The 15237-nt window shown below is 43.8% G+C and overlaps 2 protein-coding genes across 2 annotated transcripts in view; one reads left to right on the plus strand and one right to left on the minus strand.

Moving 5' to 3' along the window:
• Positions 1 to 171, plus strand: part of Kap3 (kinesin associated protein 3) — a 107576-nt gene extending 107405 nt beyond the window's left edge. The window contains exon 17 of the transcript XR_011391008.1: positions 35 to 171. The gene's annotated coding sequence lies outside the window, so the exon portion shown is untranslated. The remainder of the gene's footprint in view (positions 1 to 34) is intronic.
• A 4974-nt stretch (positions 172 to 5145) lies between these two features.
• Positions 5146 to 15237, minus strand: part of LOC128685835 (uncharacterized) — a 74395-nt gene continuing 64303 nt past the window's right edge. The window contains exons 5-6 of the mRNA XM_070079749.1: positions 9010 to 9287; positions 5146 to 7351 (exon numbers count right to left, since the gene is read on the minus strand). Coding sequence (XP_069935850.1) covers positions 7318 to 7351; positions 9010 to 9287 — 312 coding nt within the window. The 3' untranslated portion in view covers positions 5146 to 7317. The remainder of the gene's footprint in view (positions 7352 to 9009; positions 9288 to 15237) is intronic.

The following is a 15237-nucleotide window of genomic DNA, read 5'->3' on the forward strand; positions in this document are numbered from 1 at the left end:
TCTAGTGCTGGGCATCTTTGATTTTGTTTGGCAGAAATGTCAGTCCTGAGAGAAAGTGTTTGGCCGGGGCATAAATCATAGCCTAGCTAAATCAAGCAGCACTAATGGTGAGCAGAGTTCGTGAAATGGAATCCCAGTATTTCGATTTTTCAGCTTGTAACCAATCAGATCATTCCTGTTTTCTCGCGAATCTCATTGTCATTTTCAGCATTAAGATTTTGGAAAACCATATGTTTTACCAATAATTTTATCAGCCTTTTTATAATCAAATATTCCAGAGTAATGTTAACTTAATACATTAAATTGATTTACATGGTTATCATGTTAAGATGACCTTGTATGTACTGTACTGCCATAGAGTGGACACAATTTGCTATATAAACATATTGTAGTGCAAAGTCTTCTCTGTTATGTACTGTACGTTTTATTTTGATATAAAATGTGTGTACAGTAATGAAGTTTTACACATGTAAGATAATAAAAGCATTCCAAGAACAGGATTTTTCCCCCCATCCCTAAATATTGCATTAGCAAGTTATCAGTGTTGTAAGTGCAGTTACCACTAGTGATAGTTCCATTTAATATCACTAATGTTGCAAACTGATTAATATTGAAACCCCTAGTTTTGTTGTGTTACCTGTAATAAAACAAATTGTTCATTGCAGGAAGGGAAGCATTGGATTTTCGAGAAACACTGAAATTCGTAATTTTTTATCTTTTAATTATTTACAACATTTTGTACCTCTAATATTGTTTTAATTGCATTTAAATTCATTTCAGAAGAAAAATTAAATAAAAAGCATTTTTTGGATATGGAAAATCAAATGAGTATGTACATTTTGTGATGTCTTCATCATAGGAGACGTGCCAGGCAGAAAGAAAACAGCCATCACAAAAGAAAACTCACATTTCATGACTAGTGCAAGTCAAACAAATATGAATATACCAAATCTGCATGAAAATACCATTTACAAAAAATAAATTCATTTGCAAACTCAAGAGTAATAGGTAAAAATTGTAAAATTTGAAAAAAATATTGTTACAATGAGCCCAGCCCAGTTGGCTATACCCTAAGTATCACTCTGCTTAGGTTTTGTAAAAAACAAAAGTAACTCAATAGAGGTAACTGAAGGGGTCAGCTTATTTTCACTGTTTTAAGATATCTGTTCATTCAATTTAAACACCAGCTTCTTTGTTTAACTGATTGTGGACCTGATGGTGACTGACCTAGTACTGAAGTACCGGTTTTCTGGTGAATGCTGGATATTCACTATTTCTCCTATCAAACGAGACCTGGAAAATGTTGGCTGCAGAATAATCAGTCGCCAGATATTTGATGATTTACTCTTTATTATTTTATTAAAAGCACAATGCCCAGTGAGTTCTGGGGGTCATTCAGCACTACACCTGTCAGTAAGGTCATATATCATTAATAATGCATATCACTGCCAAGATCACTATTCTGGGCCATATCCTTTCAGAGGGCTGCACTCCATTCTTAAATCAAACCACCCACTCCTCCCTCTGTTTTCTTCAATTAGTGGAGATATTTCACCTTTTGTAAAATATAGCTACTTGACAGAAAAAAAAAAAAACAGCTCTCTCCAGCCCAGTTACAGTACTCCTCCTGGGAAAAGTGTTGTGACTGTGTCACTCCATTTGATGTTAATTGGATCATGTTAGGGTGTTGGATGGCCCTCCAGTGAAATTAGATGAACATTTGATGGCAAGAGTACTAATGGAAGTTACCTACAGATTCATGAGGGGCAAATGAAAGTGTACTGCTCTTGATGTATTTTTCAGTTCACCCATCCCCAAATATCAGCTGACACTGTAGTTCTGTTGGTGCTTTCCAAACAGGTGGTTTTGGCAAGTCTTTCTCAGTTAATTTTGGAGGTGCCATCCAGGTACTGAACACCAGGTATAGTAAGAAATGATTTCAATAGACAACAGTACTACCTGTTTCAGATGTAATCACAATTCAGGGGAGATGAGGGATTTTTTCATTCCCTGAGCTGCTCTCCAATTTGACCTTACAGTATTTTATAAGACCACTATGATGCCCTATTCTCCAATTGCCTATCAACCCTCCAATACTGGGTTACCTTAATGCAGTGGTGGGGTTTGTGGTAATGCAGGGTGATACTTCTGGAAATCAGGTAACACCAAAGTGTGCCTCTGGAGATCAATTATTTCTAAAGGGTTGTCTGAAGTTGAGGGTCAGGCTGCTTTAAGTTGTGTTTTCTGTGTTGTTTCAAGATGATGTGTACAATTGTTTGTCATATGAATGTGTAAATTCAAGAATTATGTGGATTAAAGTAAAGGTTGGATGCGAGAAGTGGGTCATAATAAGCGTGTATGCACCTGGAGAAGAGAGGAATGCAGAGGAGAGAGAGAGATTTTGGGAGATGTTAAGTGAATGTATAGGAGCCTTTGAACCAAGTGAGAGAGTAATTGTGGTAGGGGACTTGAATGCTAAAGTAGGAGAAACTTTTAGAGAGGGTGTGGTAGGTAAGTTTGGGGTGCCAGGTGTAAATGATAATGGGAGCCCTTTGATTGAACTTTGTATAGAAAGGGGTTTAGTTATAGGTAATACATATTTTAAGAAAAAGAGGATAAATAAGTATACACGATATGATGTAGGGCGAAATGACAGTAGTTTGTTGGATTATGTATTGGTAGATAAAAGACTGTTGAGTAGACTTCAGGATGTACATGTTTATAGAGGGGCCACAGATATATCAGATCACTTTCTAGTTGTAGCTACACTGAGAGTAAAAGGTAGATGGGATACAAGGAGAATAGAAGCATCAGGGAAGAGAGAGGTAAAGGTTTATAAACTAAAAGAGGAGGCAGTTAGGGTAAGATATAAACAGCTATTGGAGGATAGATGGGCTAATGAGAGCATAGGCAATGGGGTCGAAGAGGTATGGGGTAGGTTTAAAAATGTAGTGTTAGAGTGTTCAGCAGAAGTTTGTGGTTACAGGAAAGTGGGTGCAGGAGGGAAGAGGAGCGATTGGTGGAATGATGATGTAAAGAGAGTAGTAAGGGAGAAAAAGTTAGCATATGAGAAGTTTTTACAAAGTAGAAGTGATGCAAGGAGGGAAGAGTATATGGAGAAAAAGAGAGAAGTTAAGAGAGTGGTGAAGCAATGTAAAAAGAGAGCAAATGAGAGAGTGGGTGAGATGTTATCAACAAATTTTGTTGAAAATAAGAAAAAGTTTTGGAGTGAGATTAACAAGTTAAGAAAGCCTAGAGAACAAATGGATTTGTCTGTTAAAAATAGGAGAGGAGAGTTATTAAATGGAGAGTTAGAGGTATTGGGAAGATGGAAGGAATATTTTGAGGAATTGTTAAATGTTGATGAAGATAGGGAAGCTGTGATTTCGTGTATAGGGCAAGGAGGAATAACATCTTGTAGGAGTGAGGAAGAGCCAGTTGTGAGTGTGGGGGAAGTTCGTGAGGCAGTAGGTAAAATGAAAGGGGGTAAGGCAGCCAGGATTGATGGGATAAAGATAGAAATGTTAAAAGCAGGTGGGGATGTAGTTTTGGAGTGGTTGGTGCAATTATTTAATAAATGTATGGAAGAGGGTAAGGTACCTAGGGATTGGCAGAGAGCATGCATAGTTCCTTTGTATAAAGGCAAAGGGGATAAAAGAGAGTGCAAAAATTATAGGGGGATAAGTCTGTTGAGTGTACCTGGTAAAGTGTATGGTAGAGTTATAATTGAAAGAATTAAGAGTAAGACGGAGAATAGGATAGCAGATGAACAAGGAGGCTTTAGGAAAGGTAGGTAGTGTGTGGACCAGGTGTTTACAGTGAAACATATAAGTGAACAGTATTTAGATAAGGCTAAAGAGGTCTTTGTGGCATTTATGGATTTGGAAAAGGCGTATGACAGGGTGGATAGGGGGGCAATGTGGCAGATGTTGCAAGTGTATGGTGTAGGAGGTAGGTTACTGAAAGCAGTGAAGAGTTTTTACGAGGATAGTGAGGCTCAAGTTAGAGTATGTAGGAAAGAGGGAAATTTTTTCCCAGTAAAAGTAGGCCTTAGACAAGGATGTGTGATGTCACCGTGGTTGTTTAATATATTTATAGATGGGGTTGTAAGAGAAGTAAATGCGAGGGTCTTGGCAAGAGGCGTGGAGTTAAAAGATAAAGAATCACACACAAAGTGGGAGTTGTCACAGCTGCTCTTTGCTGATGACACTGTGCTCTTGGGAGATTCTGAAGAGAAGTTGCAGAGATTGGTGGATGAATTTGGTAGGGTGTGCAAAAGAAGAAAATTAAAGGTGAATACAGGAAAGAGTAAGGTTATGAGGATAACAAAAAGATTAGGTGATGAAAGATTGAATATCAGATTGGAGGGAGAGAGTATGGAGGAGGTGAACGTATTCAGATATTTGGGAGTGGACGTGTCAGCGGATGGGTCTATGAAAGATGAGGTGAATCATAGAATTGATGAGGGAAAAAGAGTGAGTGGTGCACTTAGGAGTCTGTGGAGACAAAGAACTTTGTCCTTGGAGGCAAAGAGGGGAATGTATGAGAGTATAGTTTTACCAACGCTCTTATATGGGTGTGAAGCGTGGGTGATGAATGTTGCAGCGAGGAGAAGGCTGGAGGCAGTGGAGATGTCATGTCTGAGGGCAATGTGTGGTGTGAATATAATGCAGAGAATTCGTAGTTTGGAAGTTAGGAGGAGGTGCGGGATTACCAAAACTGTTGTCCAGAGGGCTGAGGAAGGGTTGTTGAGGTGGTTCGGACATGTAGAGAGAATGGAGCGAAACAGAATGACTTCAAGAGTGTATCAGTCTGTAGTGGAAGGAAGGCGGGGTAGGGGTCGGCCTAGGAAGGGTTGGAGGGAGGGGGTAAAGGAGGTTTTGTGTGCGAGGGGCTTGGACTTCCAGCAGGCATGCGTGAGCGTGTTTGATAGGAGTGAATGGAGACAAATGGTTTTTAATACTTGACGTGCTGTTGGAGTGTGAGCAAAGTAACATTTATGAAGGGATTCAGGGAAACCGGCAGGCCGGACTTGAGTCCTGGAGATGGGAAGTACAGTGCCTGCACTCTGAAGGAGGGGTGTTAATGTTGCAGTTTAAAAACTGTAGTGTAAAGCACCCTTCTGGCAAGACAGTGATGGAGTGAATGATGGTGAAAGTTTTTCTTTTTTGGGCCACCCTGCCTTGGTGGGAATCGGCCGGTGTGATAATAATAAAAAAAAAAATTATGCATCTTACTGTTTGGTTGATGGTGTTGGTGAGGTAAACAGTAGCAGCCTTGAACCACTACTACTAGGATTTATTTGTGAAATTTTGCCTTCGCTAAACCACCTGACCAGAACCTGAACCTCTGTGCTATTGATACAGTTGATTTTGAATGCTCTTTGTACTTAAAAAAAAAAAAAAAGGCCTGATGGGAGACATGTTGGATAAATGAAAGGTTTTTGCTGTGTTCTTTTACCTCCATTTATTCCACACAGTAATTTTATTTAACAATGGTCATTAGGAGCTACACGAGAATGATAATATAAAACAAAATGTACCTTAATGACGACAATATTTGCAAAATACTCAAATATTAATTTAAGATACTGTAATTATATTGTTATTGCACTGTAGGGTTGTTGACAAATACATATAGTAATAAGACAGTTTGCAGACAAAACCTTTATCTTAAAGACATTTTGCCCACACAGACTTTTATCAATACAGTATGGATATATATAATAAAAAAGGTGGTGAGAAGTTAGGAATAGTCGAATAATAGATGGGCAAGTGTTAACCCATGCTGTCTTGAGCATCCTTGAACACTATTTCTCAACAACGCACAATAAGAACAAAGCAAGCTTCATTTTATAGAATAAAGAGGAACATGCCGACTGGACAAAAGTTGAAATGAGAAAATAGGTTATGAAGACCATGTTTAGAGGCACACATACATAGACTTCTACCAGTCTACTGAGCAAAATGATTGAGTGCCACAAAACGCATTTAAAATCAGCTTGAAAATTTCTCAAAAAAATGTGTGCAGGTAACTCAGTCATGTTGAATGTGTTATGTACTGATAAAGCTGTGTGGGTGAAGCATTTTTAAAATTGAAGCTTTATTTATCTGCATATAGTGTACTAGTACCATAATTAGTGTGACTAATGACATGTTTGACTATGCAAAATACTACACATGTCCAGTGTCCCAGCACAAATTAGGTTTAAAGCAGTGCATCTGTGCACTACATCAAAGATACTTTATCGACCGAAGACTGAATATAGTAAAAGTTCTCAATGTGAGTGCAGAGATAAACATCTCGTGGTATTTATTCTGTCATTATAAGTATGGAAACTTTAATACATAATTTGAACTTGACTCTTGGCAGATGAGTGTGTCTAACTCAGCTGTTTTGTAACTGCTGCTACTCAACAAATAATGCCAAATAATATAAATATTTTATGCTAATATTAACACTGAAATGATTATCTAAGAACTATGGTGCAGCAGTGCAAGACACTTGTGGGTTTAGTGCTTAGTTCTGATTTCAGTAATAATAATTACGGTATCTGGAACTTTCAGCAATATTTCTATGGTTGTAGAAGCAAAGATTAGTCAAGTATTTTTGTATCAATGTACTAACTGAGGATTAAATAAGCATTGTTTTTAATGAAATAAATAGTTTAGAAAACCCACAAGTTGAAGAATGAGACACTTGTGCAACATTTGGGAATACTGTGGAAATGTTTTGCCAGCCAGTAACTTCTTCAGTCCAATACAGAGAAGAATGGTGGAAGACGAGGAGTTTGAGGTAATCAGTTTCTCAGTCTGAGGCTGAGGGACTGATATCCTCAAACTTATCCTCATCTTCCACTGTTCTTCTCTGTATTGGACTGAAGTAGTCACTGGCTGGCAAAAAGTTTACAAAATAAAAAAATTCCCTAATAAAAGTCTCATTCTTCAACTGTTGTTAGTATTAACTTCGACGATAAAGCAACGTGGTATCAAAGACATTTACTTATAAGTCATTGTTGTCCCTTGCTCTGAATGCATTTATTCAGTAAAGCTGTAACTTCAAGACTGCCATCACTGTCATTAACCAAGGGAAGTCTTGTCTATGCTATGGCATAACTCCTCAAAAAAAAAAAAAAAAAAAAAAAAAAAAAAAAAAAAAAAAAAGTCTTTCTTTTGCTCTCTCTATCAGCTAGATTTTTGTTTAACATTTCTGTAAGTGGTGTGAGGCTCACCTCTTGAATCTAACAAGAGGAGATTACTTGTTACTGCTGGACCGTCTTGATGGGGTCATTACTGCTGGACTATCTTGAATGGGTCATTACTGCTGAACTATCTTGATGGGGATGTGGATCCTGCAACACAAATTTATGATAAAATTATAGTGCATCTCTGTATATCTGTTAAAAATGCTGTAATAAATCTTTACATTTCTAAACAATAGATATTATTATAGGAATTATTCTTTACCAAGCATAAAGATATTGTTTTTTGTTGGGTCCCTGGTCATGTTGACATACAGGGCAATGAACAGGCAGACACTGCTGCGCGGTCAGCAGTACATGACCTACCAGTTTCATATAGAGGTATTCCATTTATGGACTATTTTGCTGCAATAGCTACCCACCTTCACACCCGTTGGCAACAACGTTGGTCTATTCTGCTCGGTAACAAACTTCAATCTATTAAACCGAGTATAGGTTACTGGCCGTCTTGTCACCAGTGTCGAGGCTGGGAGACTACTCTCTCCCGTCTTCGCATTGGGCATACTCGTCTTACTCATGGATATCTCATGGAGAGGCGCCCTGCTCCTCTGTGAGAATTGTCAGGTTCCATTATCAGTCGGCCACATTCTGTTGGACTGCCCACTTTATCAACGAGCACGCAGAATTTACCTCTGTTGTCGTCTTCACTCTGCTGCTCTCTCTACCTTCCCTTCTCGCTGATGGACCCACCTTTCATCCGGACTCTCTCATTGACTTTTTGACAACGACTGACTTACTTCACAAACTCTGATACCTTCAGCCCTTTCTACCTCAATCTCTTGCTACCCTCTACCCCCGCACTATCCCCTGCCCCGCTGTTTTCTGTAACCTACTGATTATCCCTCCCCCCTTCTGCCGCCCAATACCCTTGCTTCCTTCCCTACCCTGCAGCACTGTATAGCCCTTGTGGCTTAGCGCTTCTTTTTGATTATAATAATAATATAGGAATTATGGAAAAGCATTACTTTAAGGACTGTATAGCACTTGGAAAATGAGAGGTAATCAGGTTTGACATAAGGGGGGGAAGAGTAACTGCGCTTCCTTGGATCAAGAACCCTTCACCAGTATCAAGGTAGCCCTCTGAAGAGAACTAATCAGTTGCTTATGACTTATCTTTTACAAAAAGGATGCATTTTGGACATCAGTGATTGGGACGTCAATGACCAGGACATTGTTTGAAAACAAAAACAAATGTCAGGTATTTTTTCCCCAATAAAAGCACCTACAATATATGCAAGAAAAGAGACTGCTGCAGTTATATACCTAAAAATTTAAATCGATGGACTGATATTTGCACTTTTTATTTTTTCCAACAAGTCAGCTGTCTCCCACCGAGGCAGGGTGACCCAAAACATAGAAAGAAAATCCCCAAAAAGAAAATACTTTCATCATTCAACACTTTCACCTCACTCACACATAATCACTGTTTTTGCAGAGGTGCTCAGAATACAACAGTTTAGAAGCATATATGTATAAAGATACACAACATATCCCTCCAAACTGCCAATATCCCAAACCCCTCCTTTAAAGTGCAGGCATTGTACTTCCCATTTCTAGGACTCGAGTCCGGCTCTGTAAAAATAACCAGTTTCCCTGAATCTCTTCACTAAACATTACCCTGCTCACACTCCAACAGCACATGTAAACTTCAAATTTGGAACAAATAAACTTAAGAGATTTCTTTGGCTAATTTAAGAAAAATAAAAAAAAATTTGGTAATAAGACAATTAGTAAGTTGAGAAGCTCACCTTAACACCTTATCATCCTGATAGAAAGTGTTTGAGGTGCCACCCAGAGAAGCATTGGTTCCTAAAGTGATCTGTTTGTTGAATTTCTCTGAAGCATCATGAGTTAGATCTGACTGAACAATCTCGCCCACTTCTACATCAACATGGTCAGTAGCCAACTGTGACTTGACTGGTGCATTAAGCCAAGCTGGGGGAGTGTTGAACCAGGATGGAGGAGTTTTGAACCACCATGGGGTGGCATTGAACCACTGTGGTAGACTATTGAACCACTCTGGAACCTGTAAGACAAGGGGAAGTTAATGGTTTCATTACTTTAACCCTTAAACTATCCAAACAAATTTACGTTCACATGTGTAGTGCTCCAAAAGTAGATCTACGTTTTTTTAAATTTTCAAATATTGAAAAAACGTAGATCTATGTTTGGACAGTTTAAGGGTTAATTTAAAGTTTGTTAGTTAAGGCAGAAAGTTTTATGATAATTAACTAATTTTAGATAATATTGTGGAAACTTGTGATAATTTTATTGCAATTTGTATAATAAAGGGATAATACTGTTTAGAAAATATTGTAGGAGTGTATCTTTAATGTTACTTTGGGAAGATATTAAGTCATGAGAACCTATATTCTCTAATTTCCTTATTTTTGGTAATTAGTTAAGTAAAATGTAATTGTGATAATGATGGGGGAAATTAATGTTTTGATAAAGGAAAATGTGTTACACACCTAGAAATATCCCTAACTATAAATAAATGTATGTATACAATAGCGTTTTGAAGGGGAAGCGCTGAATATGGTGTAATGGAAGAACGGACAGGAATTTGTCTACATTTTCCATTGTAATCAGTCGACAGAAATACAGCCTAACCTCACTTAACGATGGAGTTCTGTTCCTAAGACCACTTTGTTAAGTGAATTCGTCACTAAGTGAGGAGCATACTATGGTAGCGAGTTTGTGTCAACCATCTTTGATATTGTTTTAATGTCACCTTTGCACCATTCATAACATTTCTGGTATATTTTTAAATGTTTATACGGCAGTGTACTGTATACTGAAATAAACAGAAAACAGAGGAAATCAGCTCTAATATATATTATTTATGTATAGACTGGTCAGAGAGCCCGTTGTATAAGTTTTTATTCTGTGATTTGAAGACTCGCCCTCCAGCCATGGAGACAATGAAGTATATGCAAGTTATCTTCTAGTACAGTACACGATAACAAAAGAAAACGTCAGTCGAAGTGACTTGTGTTATCAGTGGGACTTACCCCCCCCCACCCCCCCCCCATTTTGCAACAAAAATTACATCGCCAGGTCACCATCTGGAGAAGACCCGGGCCGGAAGTACTGGCGAATCAACATGAATGAATGAATGAATGAATGAAAAATTACATAGCAAACTAACCTCATATACAAAAATCTACCTAACAGTTTCTACAAGTCAATATTTGAAAGTTTTCCAAGAATACTACTTTTCTTTTGTTATTTAAAACACGAACAAACTTCTCTTACAGTTCAAGTGAATTTTTTGCTTTTGTTTGACCTTATGTTGAGTCAAGGGTGAAATTCAGGTCACATAAAGGCTGCAAACTTCACACACTGCAAACTGTTGTGCAAGACAGGTATACAAGACAGGTATACAAGACAGGTATACAAGACAGGTATACAAGACAGGTATACAATATCGACAAGATGAAAGTTAAGACACTTGTGCAACATCTGGTTATCTTTATTGTAAACGTTTTGCCATCCAGTGGCTTTATCAATACAAATTCTTGGACATAAAGATAACCAGATGTTGCACAAGTGTCTGAACACAGTTTGCAGTGAAAGTTAAGCCTAGTCACACAAACTGTGTTCAGCCTAGTCACACAAACTGTGTTCAGCCTAGTCACACAAACTGTGTTCAGCCTAGTCACACAAACTGTGTTCAGCCTAGTCACACAAACTGTGTTCAGCCTAGTCACACAAACTGTGTTCAGCCTAGTCACACAACTCCACTTCCACACAAGATTATTTTTGAGTCATTTGTTGTCACTGCAATACACGTTGTGATAATTTTTGTTGGTATTTTCTTCAGAAAATGGTGTTTGTATATACTGAAACACGTTTAAACACTTGACTCTCTCAGGGTCTATGAAAGTGAATGATATACTTACTGTCCCACACTGTAGACCTGTCTTACTGCACAGTAAACTTACCCTACTGAATGATAGGCCTACTATATTGTAAATCAGGTCTGCTGTATTGCAGGGTAGGTCTGTGTTGTCCTGGTGGGCTAATGCCACCCCCTCCCTACCCAGGGCAGTTCTGAGGGGATAATGCCAACCTCTCCCTACTTAGGGTAGTCCTTGGGGGCTAATGCCACCCCCTCCCTACCCAGGGTGGTACTGGGGGCTAACGCCACCCCCTCCCCACCCAGCGCTGTACTAGGGGGCTAATGCCACCCTCTCCCTACCCAGGGCAGTCCTGGGGGAGCTAACACTGCCCCCTCCCTACCAAGGGGAGTCCAGTGGGGCTAACACCACCCCCTCCCTACCCAGGGCAGTCCAGTTGGGCAAACGCTGTCCCCTCCCTACCCAGGGTGGTCTTAGGGGCTAACACTACACCCTCCCTACCAAGGGCGGTCCTCGGGGGCTAACGCCACCCACTCCCTACCCAGGGCAGTCCTTGGGGGGGCTAATGCCACCTCCACCCCACCCAGGGCAGTCCTGGGGGCGCTAGCGCCACATCCTTACCCGTGGCGGTCCTGGGGGGCTAACACTACCCCCTATCAAGAGCAGTCCTGGGGGGCTAATGTCACCCTCTCCCAAACCAGGGTGGTCCTGTGGGGCTAACGCCACCCCCTCTCTACTGAGGGCAGTCCTGGGAGGCTAGCACCACCCTTTCCCCTTCCAGGGCAGTCCTAGGGGTCTAACACCACCCCTCCCTACCCAGGGCAGTCCAGTGGGGCTAATGCCACCCCCTCCCTACCCAGAGCAGTCCAGTGGGGCAAATGCCACCCCCTCTCTACCCAGGGCTGTCCTGGAGGGCAAATGCTAACCCTCTTCCTATCCAGGGAGGTTCTGAACCACTAATGCCACTTTCTCCCCACCCATGGCGGTTTTGGGGGGCAAACGCAACCCCTTCTCTACCAAGGGGGATCCTGGGGGTTAATGCCACCCCCTCTCTACCCAAGGTGGCCCTGAGGGGCTAACGCCACCCCCTCTCTACCCAGGACGTTCCTGGGAGGCTAACGCCACACCTTCCCTACCCAGGGTGGTTTTGGGGGGCTAATGCCCCCTCCCTGCCCAGGGTGGTCCTGGGGAGCTAACCCCACCCTTTCTCTACCCAGGGCAGTCCTGGGCAGCTTATGTCACCCCCTCCCTACCAAGGGCAGTCATGGGGGGCTAACACCACCCCCTCTACCTAGGGCAGTGCTGGTGGACTAATGCCACCCCCTCCCTACCCAGGGCAGTCCTCGAGGGCAAATGCTAACCCTCTTTCTACCCAGGGGAGTTCTGAAGAGCTATCATCACTCCCTCCCTCCCCAGGGCAGCCCTGGGGGCTAACACCACCTCCACCCCACACAGGGCAGTCCTGGGGGGCTAATGCCACACCCTCCCTACCCAGGACAGTCCTGGGGAGCTAGTGCCGCCACCTTCTTACCCAGGGCAGTCCTGGGGGGCCAACGCCACCCCCTCTCAACCCAGGGCAGTCCTGGATGGCAAATGCCACCCCTCTTCCTACCCAGGGGGGTTCTGAAGGGCTAATGCCACTCCTTCCCTACCCACAAAGGTTTTGAGGGGCAAACGCCACCCTTTCCCTACCAAGGGGGATCCTGGGGGGTTAATGCCACCCACTCTCTACCCAGAGCAATACTGAGGGGCTAATGCCACCCTGTCCCTACCCAGGGCGGTCCAGGGGGCTAAAGCTGACCCCCTCCTAACCCAGGGTGGTCCTGGGAGGCTAATGCTACCCCCTCTCTACCCAGGTCGGTCCTGGGTGGCTTATGTCACCCCGTCCCTACCAAGGGCGGTCATGGGGGGCTAACGCCACCCTCTCTCTACCCAGGGCAGTCCTGGGAGGCTAGCGCCACCCTTTCCCCTTCCAGGGCAGTCCTAGGGTCTAACACCATCCCCTCCCTACCCAGAGCAGTCCAGTGGGGCAAACGCCACCCCCGCTCTACCAAGGGGGGTCCTGGGGGTTAATGCCGCCCCCCTCTAGCCAAGGCAGCCCTGAGGGGCTAACACTGCCCCCTCCCTACCCAGGGCAGTCCTGGAGGGCAATAGCCACCCAGTCTACCCAGGATGTTCCTGGGGGTTAATGCCACACCCTCCCTACCCAGGAGGGTCCTGGGGGATAATGCCACACCCTCCCTACCCAGGGTGGTCCTGGGGGGCTAATGCCACCCCCTCCCTATCCAGGGTGGTCCTGGGGGGCTAATGCCACCCCCTCTCTACCCAGGGTAGTCCTGGGCAGCTTATGCCACCTCCTCCTCACCCAGAGCAGTCCTGGGGGCCAACGCCACCCCCTCTACCCAGGGCAGTCCTGGGGGGGCTAATGCCACCCCATCCCTACCCAGGGTGGTCCTGGAAGGCAAATGCCACCCATCTTCCTTCCCAGGGGGGTTCTGAAGGGCTAGTGCCACTCCTTCCCTACCCACAAATGTTTCGGGGGGCAAATGCCACCCTTTCCCTACCAAGGGGGATCCTGGGGAGTTAATGCCACCCCCTCTTTATCCAGAGTGGTACCGAGGGGCTAATTCAACCCCCTTCCCTGCCCAGGGCAGTCCTGGAGGGCTAATGCTGCTCCTTCCCTACTCACGGCAGTCCTGGGGGGATAACACCACCCCTTCCCTGCCCAGGGTGGGCCTGAGGGGCTAATACCACCCTTTCCTTATGCAGGGCTGTCTTTGGGGGCTTATGCCACCCCCTCTCTGCCCAGGGCAGTCCTGGAGGGCTAATTCCACCCCTTCCTTAACCAATGCAATCGTGGGGGGCTAATGCCACCCCCTCCCTATCAAAGGTGGTCCTTTGGGCTAATGCCACCAGCTCCCTACCCAGGGAGGTCCTGGAGGGCTAATGCCACCCCCTCGCTACCCAGGGCAGTCCTGGGGAGCTAACACAACCCACTCCCTAACCAGGGCAGTCCTAGGGAGCTAACGCCACCCCGTCCCTACCCAGAGTGGTCCTACCTGGAGTTTACCTGGAGAGAGTTCTGGGGGTCAACGCCCCTGCGGCCCGGTCTGTGACCAGGCCTCCTGGTGGATCAGAGCCTGATCAGCCAGGCTGTTACTGCTGGCTGCACGCAAACCAATGTACGAGCCACAGCTCGGCTGGTCAGGTACCGACTTTAGGTGCTTCTCCAGTGCCAGCTTGAAGACTGCCAGGGGTCTATTGGTAATCCCCCTTATGTATGCTGGGAGGCAGTTGAAGAGTCTTGAGCCCCTGACACTTATTGTATTGTCTCAACGTGCTAGTGACACCCTTGCTTTTCATTGGGGGGACGTTGCATTGTCTGCCAAGTCTTTTGCTTTTGTTGTCAGTGATTTTCGTGTGCAAGTTCGGTACTAGTCCTAGGATTTTCAAGGTGTATATAATCATGTATCTCTCCCACCTGCGTTCCAGGGAATACAGGTTCAGGAACTTCAAGCGCTCCCAGTAACTGAGGTGTTTTATCTCCGTTATGCGCGCCGTGAAGGTTCTCTGTACATTTTCTAGGTCAGCAATTTCACCTGCCTTGAAAGGTGCTGTTAGTGTGCAGCAATATTCCAGCCTAGATAGAACAAGTGACCTGAAGAGTGTCATCATGGGCTTGGCCTCCCTAGTTTTGAAGGTTCTCATTATCCATCCATGTGGCCCGGTGGCCTGGTGGCTAAAGCTCCCGCTTCACACACGGAGGGCCCGGGTTCGATTCCCGGCGGGTGGAAAAATGTCGACACGTTTCCTTACACCTGTTGTCCTGTTCACCTAGCAGCAAATAGGTACCTGGGTGTTAGTCGACTGGTGTGGGTCGCATCCTGGGGGACAAGATTAAGGACCCCAATGGAAATAAGTTAGACAGTCCTCGATGACGCACTGACTTTCTTGGGTTATCCTGGGTGGCTAACCCTCCGGGGTTAAAAATCCGAACGAAATCTTATCTTATCTTATCCTGTCATTTTTCTAGCAGATGCGATTGATACAATGTTATGGTCCTTGAAGGTGAGATCCTCCGACATGATCACTCCCAGGTCTTTGACGTTGGTG

This window comes from Cherax quadricarinatus, unplaced genomic scaffold (assembly GCF_038502225.1).
Source record: "Cherax quadricarinatus isolate ZL_2023a unplaced genomic scaffold, ASM3850222v1 Contig12, whole genome shotgun sequence".
Lineage (NCBI taxonomy): Eukaryota > Metazoa > Arthropoda > Malacostraca > Decapoda > Parastacidae > Cherax > Cherax quadricarinatus.